This window comes from Rhinolophus ferrumequinum, chromosome 20 (genome assembly GCF_004115265.2).
Source record: "Rhinolophus ferrumequinum isolate MPI-CBG mRhiFer1 chromosome 20, mRhiFer1_v1.p, whole genome shotgun sequence".
Lineage (NCBI taxonomy): Eukaryota > Metazoa > Chordata > Mammalia > Chiroptera > Rhinolophidae > Rhinolophus > Rhinolophus ferrumequinum.
Genome location: NC_046303.1, coordinates 37383869 through 37397953, shown reverse-complemented (window position 1 = coordinate 37397953; position 14085 = coordinate 37383869). Strand labels below are relative to the sequence as shown.

The 14085-nt window shown below is 34.4% G+C and overlaps 1 protein-coding gene across 4 annotated transcripts in view; it reads left to right on the top strand.

Moving 5' to 3' along the window:
• Positions 1 to 13788, top strand: part of RUNDC3B (RUN domain containing 3B) — a 121824-nt gene extending 108036 nt beyond the window's left edge. For all 4 annotated transcript variants that reach the window (XM_033088127.1, XM_033088125.1, XM_033088126.1 and 1 more), the window contains 2 exons: positions 7183 to 7304; positions 13114 to 13788. In XM_033088127.1, coding sequence (XP_032944018.1) covers positions 7183 to 7304; positions 13114 to 13259 — 268 coding nt within the window. In that variant the 3' untranslated portion in view covers positions 13260 to 13788. The remainder of the gene's footprint in view (positions 1 to 7182; positions 7305 to 13113) is intronic.
• The last annotated feature ends 297 nt before the right edge of the window (positions 13789 to 14085 follow it).

The window sequence follows — 14085 nt, the reverse complement described above, 5'->3', positions numbered from 1 at the left end:
TAAGGTTAGATTAAGGCAGTGAAGTGCTAATGTTTGGAAGCCAAAGCACCCGGGGGAAGTAAAATATCTGAGAAATTGTTACGCAGCGTTGTACCAGTTACTTCCTTCTCCTTCAGTTAACGTTCAGCCAGTCCTTCAGTTAAGGCTGTGAATTCCTATTAAACAGGAGCCATCTGTTTTTTAATTCTAGCTTTAGTGTTTGTATTAGCCATAGGATTAATTTTCCTGCTACTTAGAAAACACAAAATTCCATCTCATGATAGAACGATATTTACATGTTATTGGTGGGTGTGAAAGAGTGTTGTTTATTTTCAATAAATCTAATTTTTGGAGGCCGTAGAAGATATAATCATTCCACCTATGGGTCACAAGACCCCTTTTCTATTTCTTGATCCCTTTGTTCAGGACTGTCATTTACTCATAGTTTCCCCATTTTGAGAGAGCTGCAGAATCTTAGGTTGTCTTCTTTTAGGTAATCTTCATTTTGGAACTTGTAAATTTTATTACCATCTTTTGGCTTTTAGGCACTTTCCAATCTTGATAATTTTTTTTTCAATATCTTTATTTTCCTGTCTTCAGCTAATGTTCTGATTATTTTTCCTGCTCTCCCTCCATTCTCTTCTATTCTTTCCCGTTCCTTCTCTCCTTTGTTTCCCTTTTCCCTCCTTCCTCTTATCCCCTCTTTCCTTTCTCCGTCTCTTTTTCTTTCTCTGATCTTTTAGAGCCCTCGTTTTTAAATTTCGCTAGCAAAGCAACACACTTCTGTCTGTGCTTCTCAGAGTGACTGTCACTAGGTAATTAGTAGCCATACATTTTTACGAGAAATGTTTTAGCACAGACAAAATTTTCACCTGTTTTACTCTGGAATTTTTTTTTTTTTAATTTATCAACGGTAGAATTCAAAATAAATGTGACATTTTGTTAAAATTTTTCCTAGGGGCTTAAATACTTTTTTAAAAATTGATTGCTAGAGGTAAGCAGGAAAATGTGAGCAGATTATTTACAGAATAAATCAGTAGAATGTAGGTGGCCCCTTTAGCTCAGTTGGTTAGAGCATGGTACTAATAACACCAAGGTTGCCAGTTCTATCCCTGTATGGGACACTGTGAGCTGTGCCCTCCTTAAAAATAAATAAATTAAATTAAAAAAAAATAAATCAGTAGCACTCTTCTTCAATATCTACTAACCATGCTGCTTCAAGGTGTTAACTGAGTCTTTCATGGATTGGGACTAATCCATGAAAAAAAGTTCTCTTTTATACCCTTATGAAAGTTATGAATAACTAGAATGTATCTTATTATGCTGGTATGTAATTTTATCTTTCAGTAGCATATTTAATTAATGGAAGACTTTAATGGAAGAATATGAGTTTGTATTTCTAACTTGTGACTGAAAAACTAAATTTATGGCTATACTTGGTACACTTATCTTGTCTATGTATAATATATGAGATGCTCCTGCTTTTTTAACTGCAAAAATATTAGCATTTTAAGTCCTGACTAGTTAAAAGACTAATAACTATGCCTTTTTATTGCAATAGCTACATTGTCACTTTAGATAGGGGGAGGTTAAATATTTTAGCCAAAAGACATGTACCCCTGCCTGCCTGTAGAGTTACCTATTGCAGAACGAACGTATGGGGAGTCTAAGTGGATGATTTACTTGTAGCTTGTCTTTGCATGTAATAATAGTGACTTGATTTTACAAAGTGTTACAGTGGCAACACATGTAACTGAAGTCTGACAAAAGAACGCGGTGGAACTGCCTGTTCATAAAGGGTGCATCCAGACTTTATACTCCTTGACACAGTTACTCTATTAGTTTAAGAAGGGACACCCTTTTCTTCCCAGCATCATCCCTCAATTTGACCTGACCTTAGTTGTTGATACTCCTTTTAGATGGTCCTATTGCCAAACTAATGTCCTTGAACAAAAGTATGCAGCTAGAGTGTAGTAGTGAGATCACTGGACCTAGAATTAAATCAGGACTTAAAAGGAATCTCTGCTACTTACTTGCTGTGAATACTAACACTTCCTCTTACCTTTTGTTTCTGCACATGCAATACTGTGGGTAATGCCTATTTAAAAAGAATTGTAGGGGTCGTATGGGGTTATAAATTGCCTGGCACTTAACAGATTCACAGTAAATATTTATTTATACTATAATCTTTTCGTTTATACTCTCACATAACCTTGTATCTTTCATGTTTGGAAAATATACACTCACCCAACATCTCAAACTGTACCTTCTTAGAGAACTTGTAAAATATTTTGCAAAATTAAAATGACCAGCCAATCCCCAATTGTTCTGAATAAGTAATTCCAACTTTTTCATGTAAAAATGGAGATTTTGGATTTTTAGAACAGAGTAGTGCTCTATAAATCATGTTAGCAACAAGTCATGTCTTTTCATCAGTCTTTTGTACTCTTCAAATTCATAATATAAACCAAAGCTCTTGAACTAACCTGATCGTTAATTCCCCTTAATTTGACCAATATCTTAAATAAGTTCAACAAACATTTATTGAGGAGGTACAAATTATGGAGGAGGTAACCAAAACAACTTTAATAAGGAACATTAGCTTTCTTGATAATTCGGAGAAAGAAACTGACAATTTCCTGCTAAGAATATGGTTATTATAAATAACCATGGATGTCTATAGTTACTTCTTTAGGAGCTTTGTAAATTCATTCTCCCAGTTAGCTTTGAGAAGGAGAGCGTTTGATTTAATGAATTTTGTGAACTTGTTGACATTTCTTTTTTTTAAATAATTTAAAAATTTTTCAATTACAGTTGACATTCAATGTTATATTAGTTTCAGGTGTACAGCATAGTCGACAGACATTTATATAACTTATGAAACGATCTCCCCATTAAGTCTAGTACCCACCTGGCACCATACATAGTTATTACAATATTATTGGCTATATATTATTGACTGTTTCTTACATCCCTGTGACTGTTTTCTACTGCCAATTTGTACGTCTTAATCCCTTTACCTTTTTAACTCATACCCCCAACCCCCCTTTCATCTGGCAACCATTAAAATGTTCTCTATAGCTATGAGTTTTTTCTGTTTTGTTTATTTTGTTTTTTAGATTCCATATATAAGTGAAATCATATGGTATGTCTTTCTCTGTCTGACTTATTTCACTTAGCATAATACCCTCTAGGTCCATCCATGTTGTTGCAAATGGCAAGATTCCATTCTTTGTATGGCTGAATAATATTCCATTGTATGTATGTACCACATTTTCTTTATCCGTTAGTCTGTTTCTTAAAATGACCCATTAGATAACTTGGCTATGTTGTCATCTACTCGTGGAAGGATCCCTTTCACAACTGAAAAGCTTCAATTTATTTCCATTTACTATACTGTTTATAAAACTTTAAAAATATTATTTCCAATTTATTTCTTGATTATTTAGACTTGGCAAGATTAGTTATGCTGGATTTTATATCTTTTACTGCAGTCATAGGAATATCATGTTAAAAATTTTTAAGGAATTATAGGCTTACTGTAAGAACTCAACAATAACTAAGTATATAAAGTACATTCTTTTAACACACAGAGAGTAATTACTTTTTGTTTCAAGTAGGTTCTGTTTTAATGTTTCTTTATATGTAGTCTTGGTCACATGAGCTGGTTAGATACTGGTTATATAATTTTGTTAGGTTATTGTCTAACCCACTCATTCCCATCCTAACAGATCAGATTCACTGTCATCATATTTATATTTTCTGCATAAGCTTTTTCAGTGTTCCAAATTTATCATTGTTTGCCAATTTGGCTATCATTCACAAAATTATTGAGAATTATGAGCTTCTATATGCCCTTTATGATCTGTTAAAGCTAACTTTTCTTAATGACTTCTGAGTGGTAGATATAATCAGTTTGAATGTACTAGTGGTTCTCCTTCCCATCTGTGTCTTTCTAATATTTTTGGAGTAGAACTCCCTAAAGCACTGAGGCTGCAAAAATCTTTCACAGTTTGTAAGTTTGACCTGATTCAAATACATCCTTCTCTTTCAGGCTCCTTTGCATCCTTCCATTGATTTTAGTAGACTAAGAGTACATAGATATTCTGCTACAGCAAATGCTTATTTTGTTCCTTAAATATATTTCTTGAAATCAAATCAAGAATAAAAAGAATAGTATATCTGTTTCCAAGTACATTCACGTGCCTCTTTGTAAGCATTCCAATTATATTTGTTTTTATTTTCTTCTGGGCATCACACTCTCTGCTGTCCAGTAACTACCAGATAATGTAAATTATTATTGACCTCAATAAGTATGTTGGGCAAATAAGTGATGTAGGTTATCCATATCATTACTTCTGATCACTGATACAAAGTGTGAGGTTGTAGAAAAATTTACTAATAAGTGAATTCCGGTCTGTTGCTCAGTTTTCTTTTGTCTTTATTTGGTACCAATTCTGTATGTTGAAATTTGTATTTGAGTTATTTTAAATGTTTAAATAGTTATATGTTGAATGCAATGGATTTTACTATGTCTCAAATGCTCAAGACATGTAATTCCTCCAAGTTTAATTTAAATTATATTTAACAATGTAATGACATAAACTATAAACTTTTATGTAGACATAGTACATGACTTCTACAGTCTTGGGTTCTTATTTTGATCAAGCTATTACTATTTTAAAAATTCTACCCTGAGAAATAGTAATAGACTGTTAATTGGTTTGATGTGTCTGGCGGGTTACATTTAAATCTTACAGTGTGATGTTAATAAGTCTAGAATTCTAAGGTAGGATCTAGTGGTGACTTTTTAAAGACCAGAGCTCCCATAGGCAGTTAGTTTTACTCCATGACAACAGCATGTTTGTCGGATGGAGTTGCCAGTCGCATTGGAAATCAGGTGAGAATGTGAAAACCCAACCCATTCTTTGTCATTGGTGAAAAGCAGCTGCACTAGACTTTTCCTAGGTGGGGGGTCTGTAGTTGTTTTCAGGCAAGAAGATACTGTCTGGTACTGTTCTTAATATCTTATGAATAAGGTGCTTAATTTCGACTTGGAATTTTTATTATTGCTGCAGTACATCATTGTTTACCAAATTCTGTTCCTATATTCATTGGCATTTGGTTAAGGAAAGCCTATAAACTCTAGGATTTTCACAAAAGTGACAAGTTAAAAGGTAGAAAGGTCCCCCAAATCACTTTGGATCTGGAGTATGATACAGTAAAAGGAACTTTAGTAGGTCACACAGAAAGCTCATTCTGTGTTGCCATCATCAGAGGCTGCTTTTACAAGCTTTCCTCCCTCAAGTGGGTGACAGTCCTTGAAATTACTGTAAATGTGTGCTGTGAGACCTTACAATATTCAGTTGAATTCTAAATCTTTTTTTCTGGGTATTTTTTTTGTGTGTAAATTTATATATATAATTTTTAAAAATCAGTAACATTAATGAACAAGTTTTCTATGATGAAAAGTTAGTGTCAGAAACTCACCTTAAACCATTCAATTTTAAAAGCAAGCCTTCCACCTATTAGGCACAGAAAAATAATTTCGAAGAGAAGCTTATTTATAATTTCCTTTATTAAATTCTTGTGTTCCTGCTTTCCTCTATAGCTAAGTAAATAAGATTTCAATGGAAATCAAGTGAAATTTTCAGTGATTTGATTAAATATAGTATAGTTTATATGGTCTATCTCAGCAAACAAGGCTGTTCTTTAAGAATAGCTTCTAAAAGAGGAAGCCAAATCTTTTCTTCCTATTCCAGAGATGAGATAGTATAGTAGTTAAGGGGACAGAATAAGAGCCTGCCTGCCAGGTTCAATCTAATCTCTTTTTGCCCCAGTTTCCTCTACTATAAAGTAGGGATCGTAATAATTCCATCCTCTTAGGGTAGTTGTGAGGATTAAATAAGTTAATATGTATGAAATATGTAGACCAGTACCTAGCATTTTTTAAGAACTATATAAATATTGGGTATCATTTTTTAAATTACATGTTGTATAGCTCATATACATATTATCTATTATAATTATCAGAAGTTTCCTACAATAATAGCTCTTCCTGTTACTTAAAAATATAATTAAGAACTTTTATAATCTCGACATTTGAAAAGTCATCATGTTATAAAGTGAGAACACTGTTTGCTTTATAAGCTAGTAGTTATTCCACCACCTCATTCTTCATTTCATTTCTTAGAGGAAAAAAACACATAGGTACCTATTGTATATATCCCTCCTACTGAATATACATACATTTGATAAACTTGTATGTCTACTTTTGTGAGTATGAATAGAGAATGGCTATGTAATAAATCATTAAACTATATGTGCTTTCCTATAATATTACAGAATATATTAGATTTCTAGGAAATTAGATAGGGTTTGACTACCTTAGGAAATAGATGTTAAACCTAAAAAAAATATTCATTTCCCTGGATAGTTTATATTTGGAAATAATAATGAATTCTGTGCCCTTACTTGAAATGTCAATTATACCAAAGCTGCATATATCTTTTGAGTTGGTTTTAACATGACAAAACAAATGAGGACAGTTAAATAATAAATCTTCATTTATTTTCCATTTATAACTGAGCTTTTCCTCTATGATAATTTATTTCTAATTAATTTCCTTAATAGAAAATGGGCTCACAGTTGCACATAGATGAGGAAAGGAGGTTAATTATCTTGATGGTATATTAACACAAACAGGTATTTTATTACCCCAAATTTTTAACATTCTAAATTACAGGAATTTATAATAATTTGTTATTATTATACAATAACCATCTGTACAAATATCAAGACATTGAAGAATTTTGAAGTGCTTAGGGGACAGTAGATCATTATTGTTATGTTGATTTTGTTTCTGCATTAAGAGTATTCTGTAGATTTTTCTGCTCCTTTGACGACAGATAATAACCAGAAGTCCCCATTTCTTGACCAGCTGGATAATCCAACTTGGTGTAAAGATTTAAATTTGTTTGAAAAATTATTTTCTTTTCCATTTTTAGTGAATTAAAAAGATAGACCTGCAAAATGGTAGAGGGAAAAGTATTATATAATGGAGATCATATTATAGCCATAATAAAGACAAAGTTTAGGGGAAACATTGGGGAGTAATTCATCAGAAATTCAATAAATTGAAGAACATCTTTTTATTTTTTTTGTGAGAAGAAATTCAAGTAGTATTTTACTCTTGTTTTACAGAAAGAGTTATCAAAGTCTTGACCAGCTATCAGCTGAAGTTAGCCTTTCTCAGAGTTCCCTGGATCCAGGTCAGTCACAAGAAGGAGATGGAAAACAAGACACATTAAATTCAATCAGTGAAGGTAAGGGGGAAAAAATCTATTTGAAAATCACTTTTTCCTGCACTATCTATATTTTGATTGCACAGGATTACTGAAGAATAATAGTGATATTTCTGTGAAGCATGCTAAGAATTAAGCTACCAGTATAATTAAAAGTGGTCTGCTCATGTGTTTGTGGCAAACCTTGAAAGATTATCTGTAATTTTTACTTTATTTCCTCACTTCCTGTACTCTTTTCTACCCACTCCAATTTTGTGTCTCTATCACTTACTGATTTTTACCAAGGTGATATTAACCACTGCCATATTGCTAACATCAGTTCTCTGTCTTCATCCTCTTAAACTTCTCAGCAGCTATTGATGCAACTGACCACTTCCTCATTCTTGAGTCACTTTTGGGAACCTTGTTTACTGAGTGTTCTGAAAAACTTGGGGAATAAACATAAGACTTCTGTTTTTCCTGTTACTACTTTCAGCTATGCTCTTATCAACCACTCTTTCCATTGGGTTGCATCTTCTTGAACAACATCTTGGTCCAATTCCATAACATTTCAGGCAGCTTTCAATGATTATATTTCAGTTTCCAAGACTCAACCTATTCATTTTCAAACTTCAGTAGTTTAGTTGGTTCAAAGTTCTTTTCTTTTCTACCCCCAGCATAGGCTAGAGCTGTGACTTTGGATTGGACAAGTGTTGCTGGTAGGATGATATGGTGCTCACATCTTTTCTCTCTACTTCATCCCAGTTCTACATCGACTGCTGTGTAGTGAGAGCTCAGGAGAGACAGATAATTTCTTACTTCAGGGGCACCTGCATTCCTCTGCACCTCCAGTTTCTTCCCTGTCTTCTCACATTGCAATAAATGGCTCCACCATAGGCATTATCCTAGATTCTACTCTATCCCCTTACAACTGCAAGTCGTTTTATTAGCAAGTCCTGTCAACTCTTCATACAACACGTGATATATACATTGACTCACCATCCTCCCCATTATTGCAACCCAAGTCTGTGCCACCTGGGCAAGCCTGCTGGGTGGACTATGGCCATGGCTTTTTCATTCTTTCACCTCTCTTTCTTGCCTCCTCATAGTCCATTTTCCATACAGAAATCAGTGATCTTTAAAAACATAAATCAGGAACTATTATACCCCCACTTAAAATTCTCCAGTGGCTCTCAATGACAATCAGAATAAAATTCAAACTGCTTATCATAGCACTATAATTGTTGATAGAAAAGGGTGAGAAGTCATTTTTTTCAAAAAGCATTTTATTAAGCCCCTCATATGTGACAAGTATCATGCTAGTAACTATTAATACTAGTAACCATTCATCAACTCTAAGATGCTTGGGTTTTAAGATACATGTACCACAAAATGTACCACAAAAAAAAGAGAAGAAAAATAAAATGCTGACAAACTATAATACGTTTCCATATCTCTTAGCAATTTTTTTATATTTATTTTAAAAGATCTTTTAGACTTTTAAAAACCTGTTTTAGGAGCATTTGAGATCTTGCTCCCCAATGTATGTACTCAATCTGGCTCAAATAAACGTATACAAATAAAAAAAAACCCAACAAACTGTTTTACTGTAATTCACATAGCATAAAATTCACTACTTTACAGTGTACAATTCATTGGTGTTTAGTATACAGTCATGCACCTCTTAACAATGGGGATATGTTCTGAGAAATGTGTCGTTAGATGAATTTGTCATTATGCAGACATTTTAGAGTGCACTGACACAAACCTAGATGGTACAGCTTACTGCACACCTAGGCTGTATGGTCTAGCCTACTGTTCCTAGGCTACAAGCCTGTACAGCATGTTACTGTAGAAAACAACACGAGATTAAATCAAGCACAAGAGAAAATGATACAATCGAGAGATATAGTAAACATGAGATGTGAGGCTGCTGCCCATGTAACATGGTATACTCTTTTATAGCAAACATTTTTATAAGTAGAAAGAGTACACTTTAAAATAAGAAAAAAGTATAGTGTAATAAATATATAAGCCAGTAACATAGCCATTTATTATCATTATCAAGTATCATGTACTGCACATCATTGTATGTGCTAGACTTTTATACGACTGGCAGCGCAGGAGGTTTACACCAGCATCACCACACACGAGTAATGTGTTGCGCTAAGACGTTATGACAGCTACGACATTACTAGGCTATAGGAATTCTTTTTGCAGCTCCATTATACTCTTACGGGACCACAGTCGTCCATGCAGGTGGTCACTGACTGGAACATCCTAGGCAGTGCATGACCATGATGACAGTCACCAGAACACTGCCATCACCCAGTAAAGAGGCCCTGTACCTCTTAGCAGTCATCCCTCCCCACCCCATCCCTCAGTAACTACTAGTCTGCTTTCTGTCTTTCTGGATTTGTCTATTCTAAACATTCATATAATGAAATAATACAATAGATAACTTTTTTGGTCTGGCTTCTTTGACTTAGCATAATGTTTTCACAGTTCACCTCTGTTGTTGCATTTATCAATATTTCATTCCCTTTTAGGACTGAATAATATTCCATTATATGAATATACCACAATTTGTTCATTCATCAGTTGGATGTTTGAATTGTTTTTACTTTTGCACTATGATGCTGCTATGAACCTTCATGTACAAGTTTCTATAACATTTATTTTTACTTCTTTTGAGTATATAACCAGGAATGGAATTGGCTGGATCACATGTTTAACCATTTGAGAACTGCTAAGTTGTTTTTTTTTGTTGTTGTTGTTGTTTTTTAAAGATTTTTATTGGGGAAAGGGAACAGGACTTTATTGGGGAACAGTGTGTACTTCCAGGACTTTTTCCAAGGAAGTTGTTGTCCTTTCAATCTTAGTTGTGGAGGGTGTAGCCCAACTCCAAGTTCAGCCACCGTTGTTAGTTGCAGGGGGCGGAGCCCACCATCCCTTGCGGGAGACGAACTGGCAACCTTGTGGTTGAGAGCCTGCGCTCCGACCAACTGAGCCATCCAGCAGTAGCCTATGTGGGAATCGGACCGGCATCCTTTGGCGTTTGGAGCATGGAGCTCCAACCGGCTGAGCCACCGGGCTGGCCCAGCTAAGTTGTTTTTTGAAGTATACCATTTTACAATCCCACCAGCAGTGTAGGAAGATTTCAGTTTCTCCATACCCTCACCAACACTTGTTATTATCTTTTTTATTCTAGCCATACTAGTGCGTGTGAAGTGGAATTTCATGGTTTTGATGTGCATTGCCCTGATGAGTAACAATGTTGAGCATTTTTTCATGTGTTTATTGGCCATTTGTATATCATCTTCAGAGAAATACCTGTTCAGATCCTTTGACCATTTAAAAATTGCGTTGTTTGTTTTTTTATGGTAGAGTTTTAATAGTTCTTTATGTGTATTCTGGAGAGTAGACCCTTATCAGATATGATTTGCAAGTGTTTTCTCCCATTCTGAAGGGCTTGGTTTTCATTTTCTTGCTAGTGTTCTTTGATTCACAGTTTTAGGTTCTGATGAAGCCTTGTTTGTCTGGTTTTTCTTTTGGGTGCTTGCACTGTCGTAGTCATAGCAAAGAGACCGTCGCCTACGCCCGGGTCATGCACATTCACACCGGTTTCCCTTTAAGAGTTTCCTAGTTTGTAGGTCTTACAGTTAGATCTTCGATCCATTTTGATTTAGTTTTTCTGTGTGGTGTGATCTAAGCACACAGCTTTATTCGTTGGCAGGTGGGTATTCAGTTGACCCTGGTCCATTTGTTCAAGACTATTCTTTCCCCCCATTGAATGGTCCCAGAACTCTTGTTGAAATGTATCACATGTGGGTTAATTTCTGGATTCTCAATACTGTCCCATGGGCCTGTGTGTCTCTGCCAGTGCCTCATTGTCTTTACTCCAAGCCCAGACTGATTACTGTAGCTTTGTAGTAAGCTTTGGAATCAGGATGTGGGAGTCCTCCAACTTTGTTCTTTTTCAAGATTGTTTTGGCTATTCAAGGTCCTTTGCATTTCAATGTTAATTTTATAATCAACTTATCATTTCTGAAAAAAATGGGGAATTAAACTTTTGAAGGAGATTACATTGAATCTGTAGATCAATTGGGGAAATACAGCAATATTTTGTCATTGTCAGTATACAACCCTTCCACTTCTTTGGTTAAATTTAATCCTGAATATTTTATTCTTTTAGATGCTATTATAAATGAATTTTTTTTTAATTTTCTGATGGTTGCTTCTTTGAGACTTTATACATAGATTTTAAAATTAATTTCAGTGTTCTCTAGAAGGAAAATAAACGTGAATCATTTGTCAAGAACTTCTTCATGTTCAGAGTGTATGTCTTTTGAATGATTTTTTGAACCAAAATGTCAGTGACTGTCTTTCCTCACAATATCATTTTCTGCCAAGTGAACCATTTCCTAAAAAAAATATTCCACTGTTGTAGGGATGTCTTTCAAGTTACCAACAAATATCCTGCACCTTTTTATGCAGAGACTTTCCTATTTGCCTAATTTATAGATTCATTTTCTTCATCAGTTAAATCACATGCTTCTGTAAGTTAAACAGAATCTCTTCAAAGATGACAGTTCCATGACAAATTGATGTTTGACATCTTAATGGGAATCCTGTGTGATGCATGAATCAGTCACACTAATTGCTTGTTGCTTCAAAATTTATTTTATCTATTCTGAGGAATTTCTTCTACCTTCAGTTATATACTTGGCATGTGACAAGCAATCCTTTGCATATATCCCCAAGCTTCATCTACTTGGAGAATTTTTCCCTGTCTTAGAAATTTCTTCCCAAGCACTTTGTTGTTCTATAAGAAAGTATGAATTGCAGTAATTTCTGTAAGGCTCCACTGGCTCCGTAGTAAATGAATATGACCAAGAATGTTTCTGAATTCAGCAGACTTGATTTCAAGTCACAGTACAAACACATTACGATTACAGGATAATTTCCAGGCTCCTTAACCTGAACTGTAAGGCCTTCTGTGGCCTTTACCCATTCCCCTAATCTCATTTCTTGCTCGTAGCTCCCTTGGGTGTTAATTGTCCCCTCTGTGCTTTTGCTCATGCTGGTCCTCTGCAGAGCCCCTCTGGCTTTTGCCTCCTTGGGTGTACATGCCCTCTAGGATTCAGTTCAGTAGTCACTGTCTCCCTGAAACTTCTCTAATTGCCCCTAACCCATACTTGCTGATTTGGTTGGATACTTCTCCTCTAAGCTTCCATAATACCCTTGAGTTACACTGTTTTCGCTGCACTTAACTGCATTTGTTATAATTTTGTTTGTGACTGTTTCCACCATACACTAAATTCCCTGTGGGTAAGAAGTGGTTTTTAAATGTATCTTTTTATCACAATGCCCAGCACTGAGGGGACACTCAGTGACTTCTACCTTCACACCATTTGTAGCAGTACCATCCGAAGGCGTTTAGAGTCCAGATTCCATATTAAAACATTTAAAACAAACTGACCTTTATTGTTATAAAACAAAATTACATTTTCTGCTCCTGATGACTAATTTGTTTCTGCTAGGAACTACCAACCTCCCAGTCAGTTATCTGGACACAGGGTTTTTTGTTAGCCTTGACAAGTTCGTCCCCCCATACCAATACAATGCTTTTAAAATATTAACTCAGATTTTAATGTACTTGTTATTTTTTTAATCCATTGTAATAATTTTGTGTGTTTATATATATGCATATATGTATTAGCAACTGTTGACATCACAATATTCAAGAATATGCAATATTGGTAAAGTAGAAAGTTTTTAATGGTTTTAGGTCCTTATTGGTATTCTTCAAGGGCAATTAAATATTTGTTAATTTTATCCTAATTTTCAGGTAAAGAAGATACTCCCTCATTACTTGGTCTATGTGGGTCTCTAACATCAGTGGCAAGTTATAAATCTCTAACAAGCCTAAAATCTAATGACTACCTTGCAAGTCCTACAACAGAGATGACAAGTCCAGGCCTAACTCCGTCCTGAAAAATTTTATGGAAAAGCCAAAAGATTTTGTTGCAAATGTTCTATTTACATAAGTTTGACTGATGGGAAAAACCTTTGGAATTTTATATTGTTCTGGCATGTCTGGAATTCTGTTACTCATGTTAGCCTTCAGTCCACTCCATGTAAACTTCTGAGTGGAAAAAAAATGTTCCTGGTATTTTTCATTTTAAAATTCTTATATTTGTCACTGAGGAAGTTTAAAATGAATAGGATTAAAAAAACTTTCAGAGATCCTCTAACTTAATAATCCATTGCAAATTGTACATATTTATTATTCAGCAGGTTTTCATATATTTAAATATGTCATCATTGCCAGAGACTGAGTTCAAGGTTTATTCCAAAGACAAGCTAAGTATTTTCTTTCACTCTTTTATGCAATGATTAAAATTTCTAAAAATGACCAATTTCATTTTCATTAATTTCTTCCTAGGTCCTAATGTTTAAAAGCCTTGTTTTTAATATGAGAATATTCTCAGCTGAAGTTTCACAGTGACTTAACTCAATTTTTCTTTAACAATTATTTCGTATCAACATTCCATTTAACATTTTATAAATTTTGTAGGACTGTGCCTTTAGGCAGTTAGGGTCACAAGGAAAGTATTTTAGGCCAGTAAGGTAAAATGAATAAATTTCTTATCTTTGTTGTCCCAAAATTTTCTTCAAAAGTTATCAATTAAAAAATATTAAATATGCCTCAAAATTTGGAAACATTAAAAAATAGAGACCAGGTGTTCACACAAGTATTTGATCAGGAAAGATTTCAAGTTCAGTTAAGTACTTGAGAAGCTTTTAAATTAGGATCAGT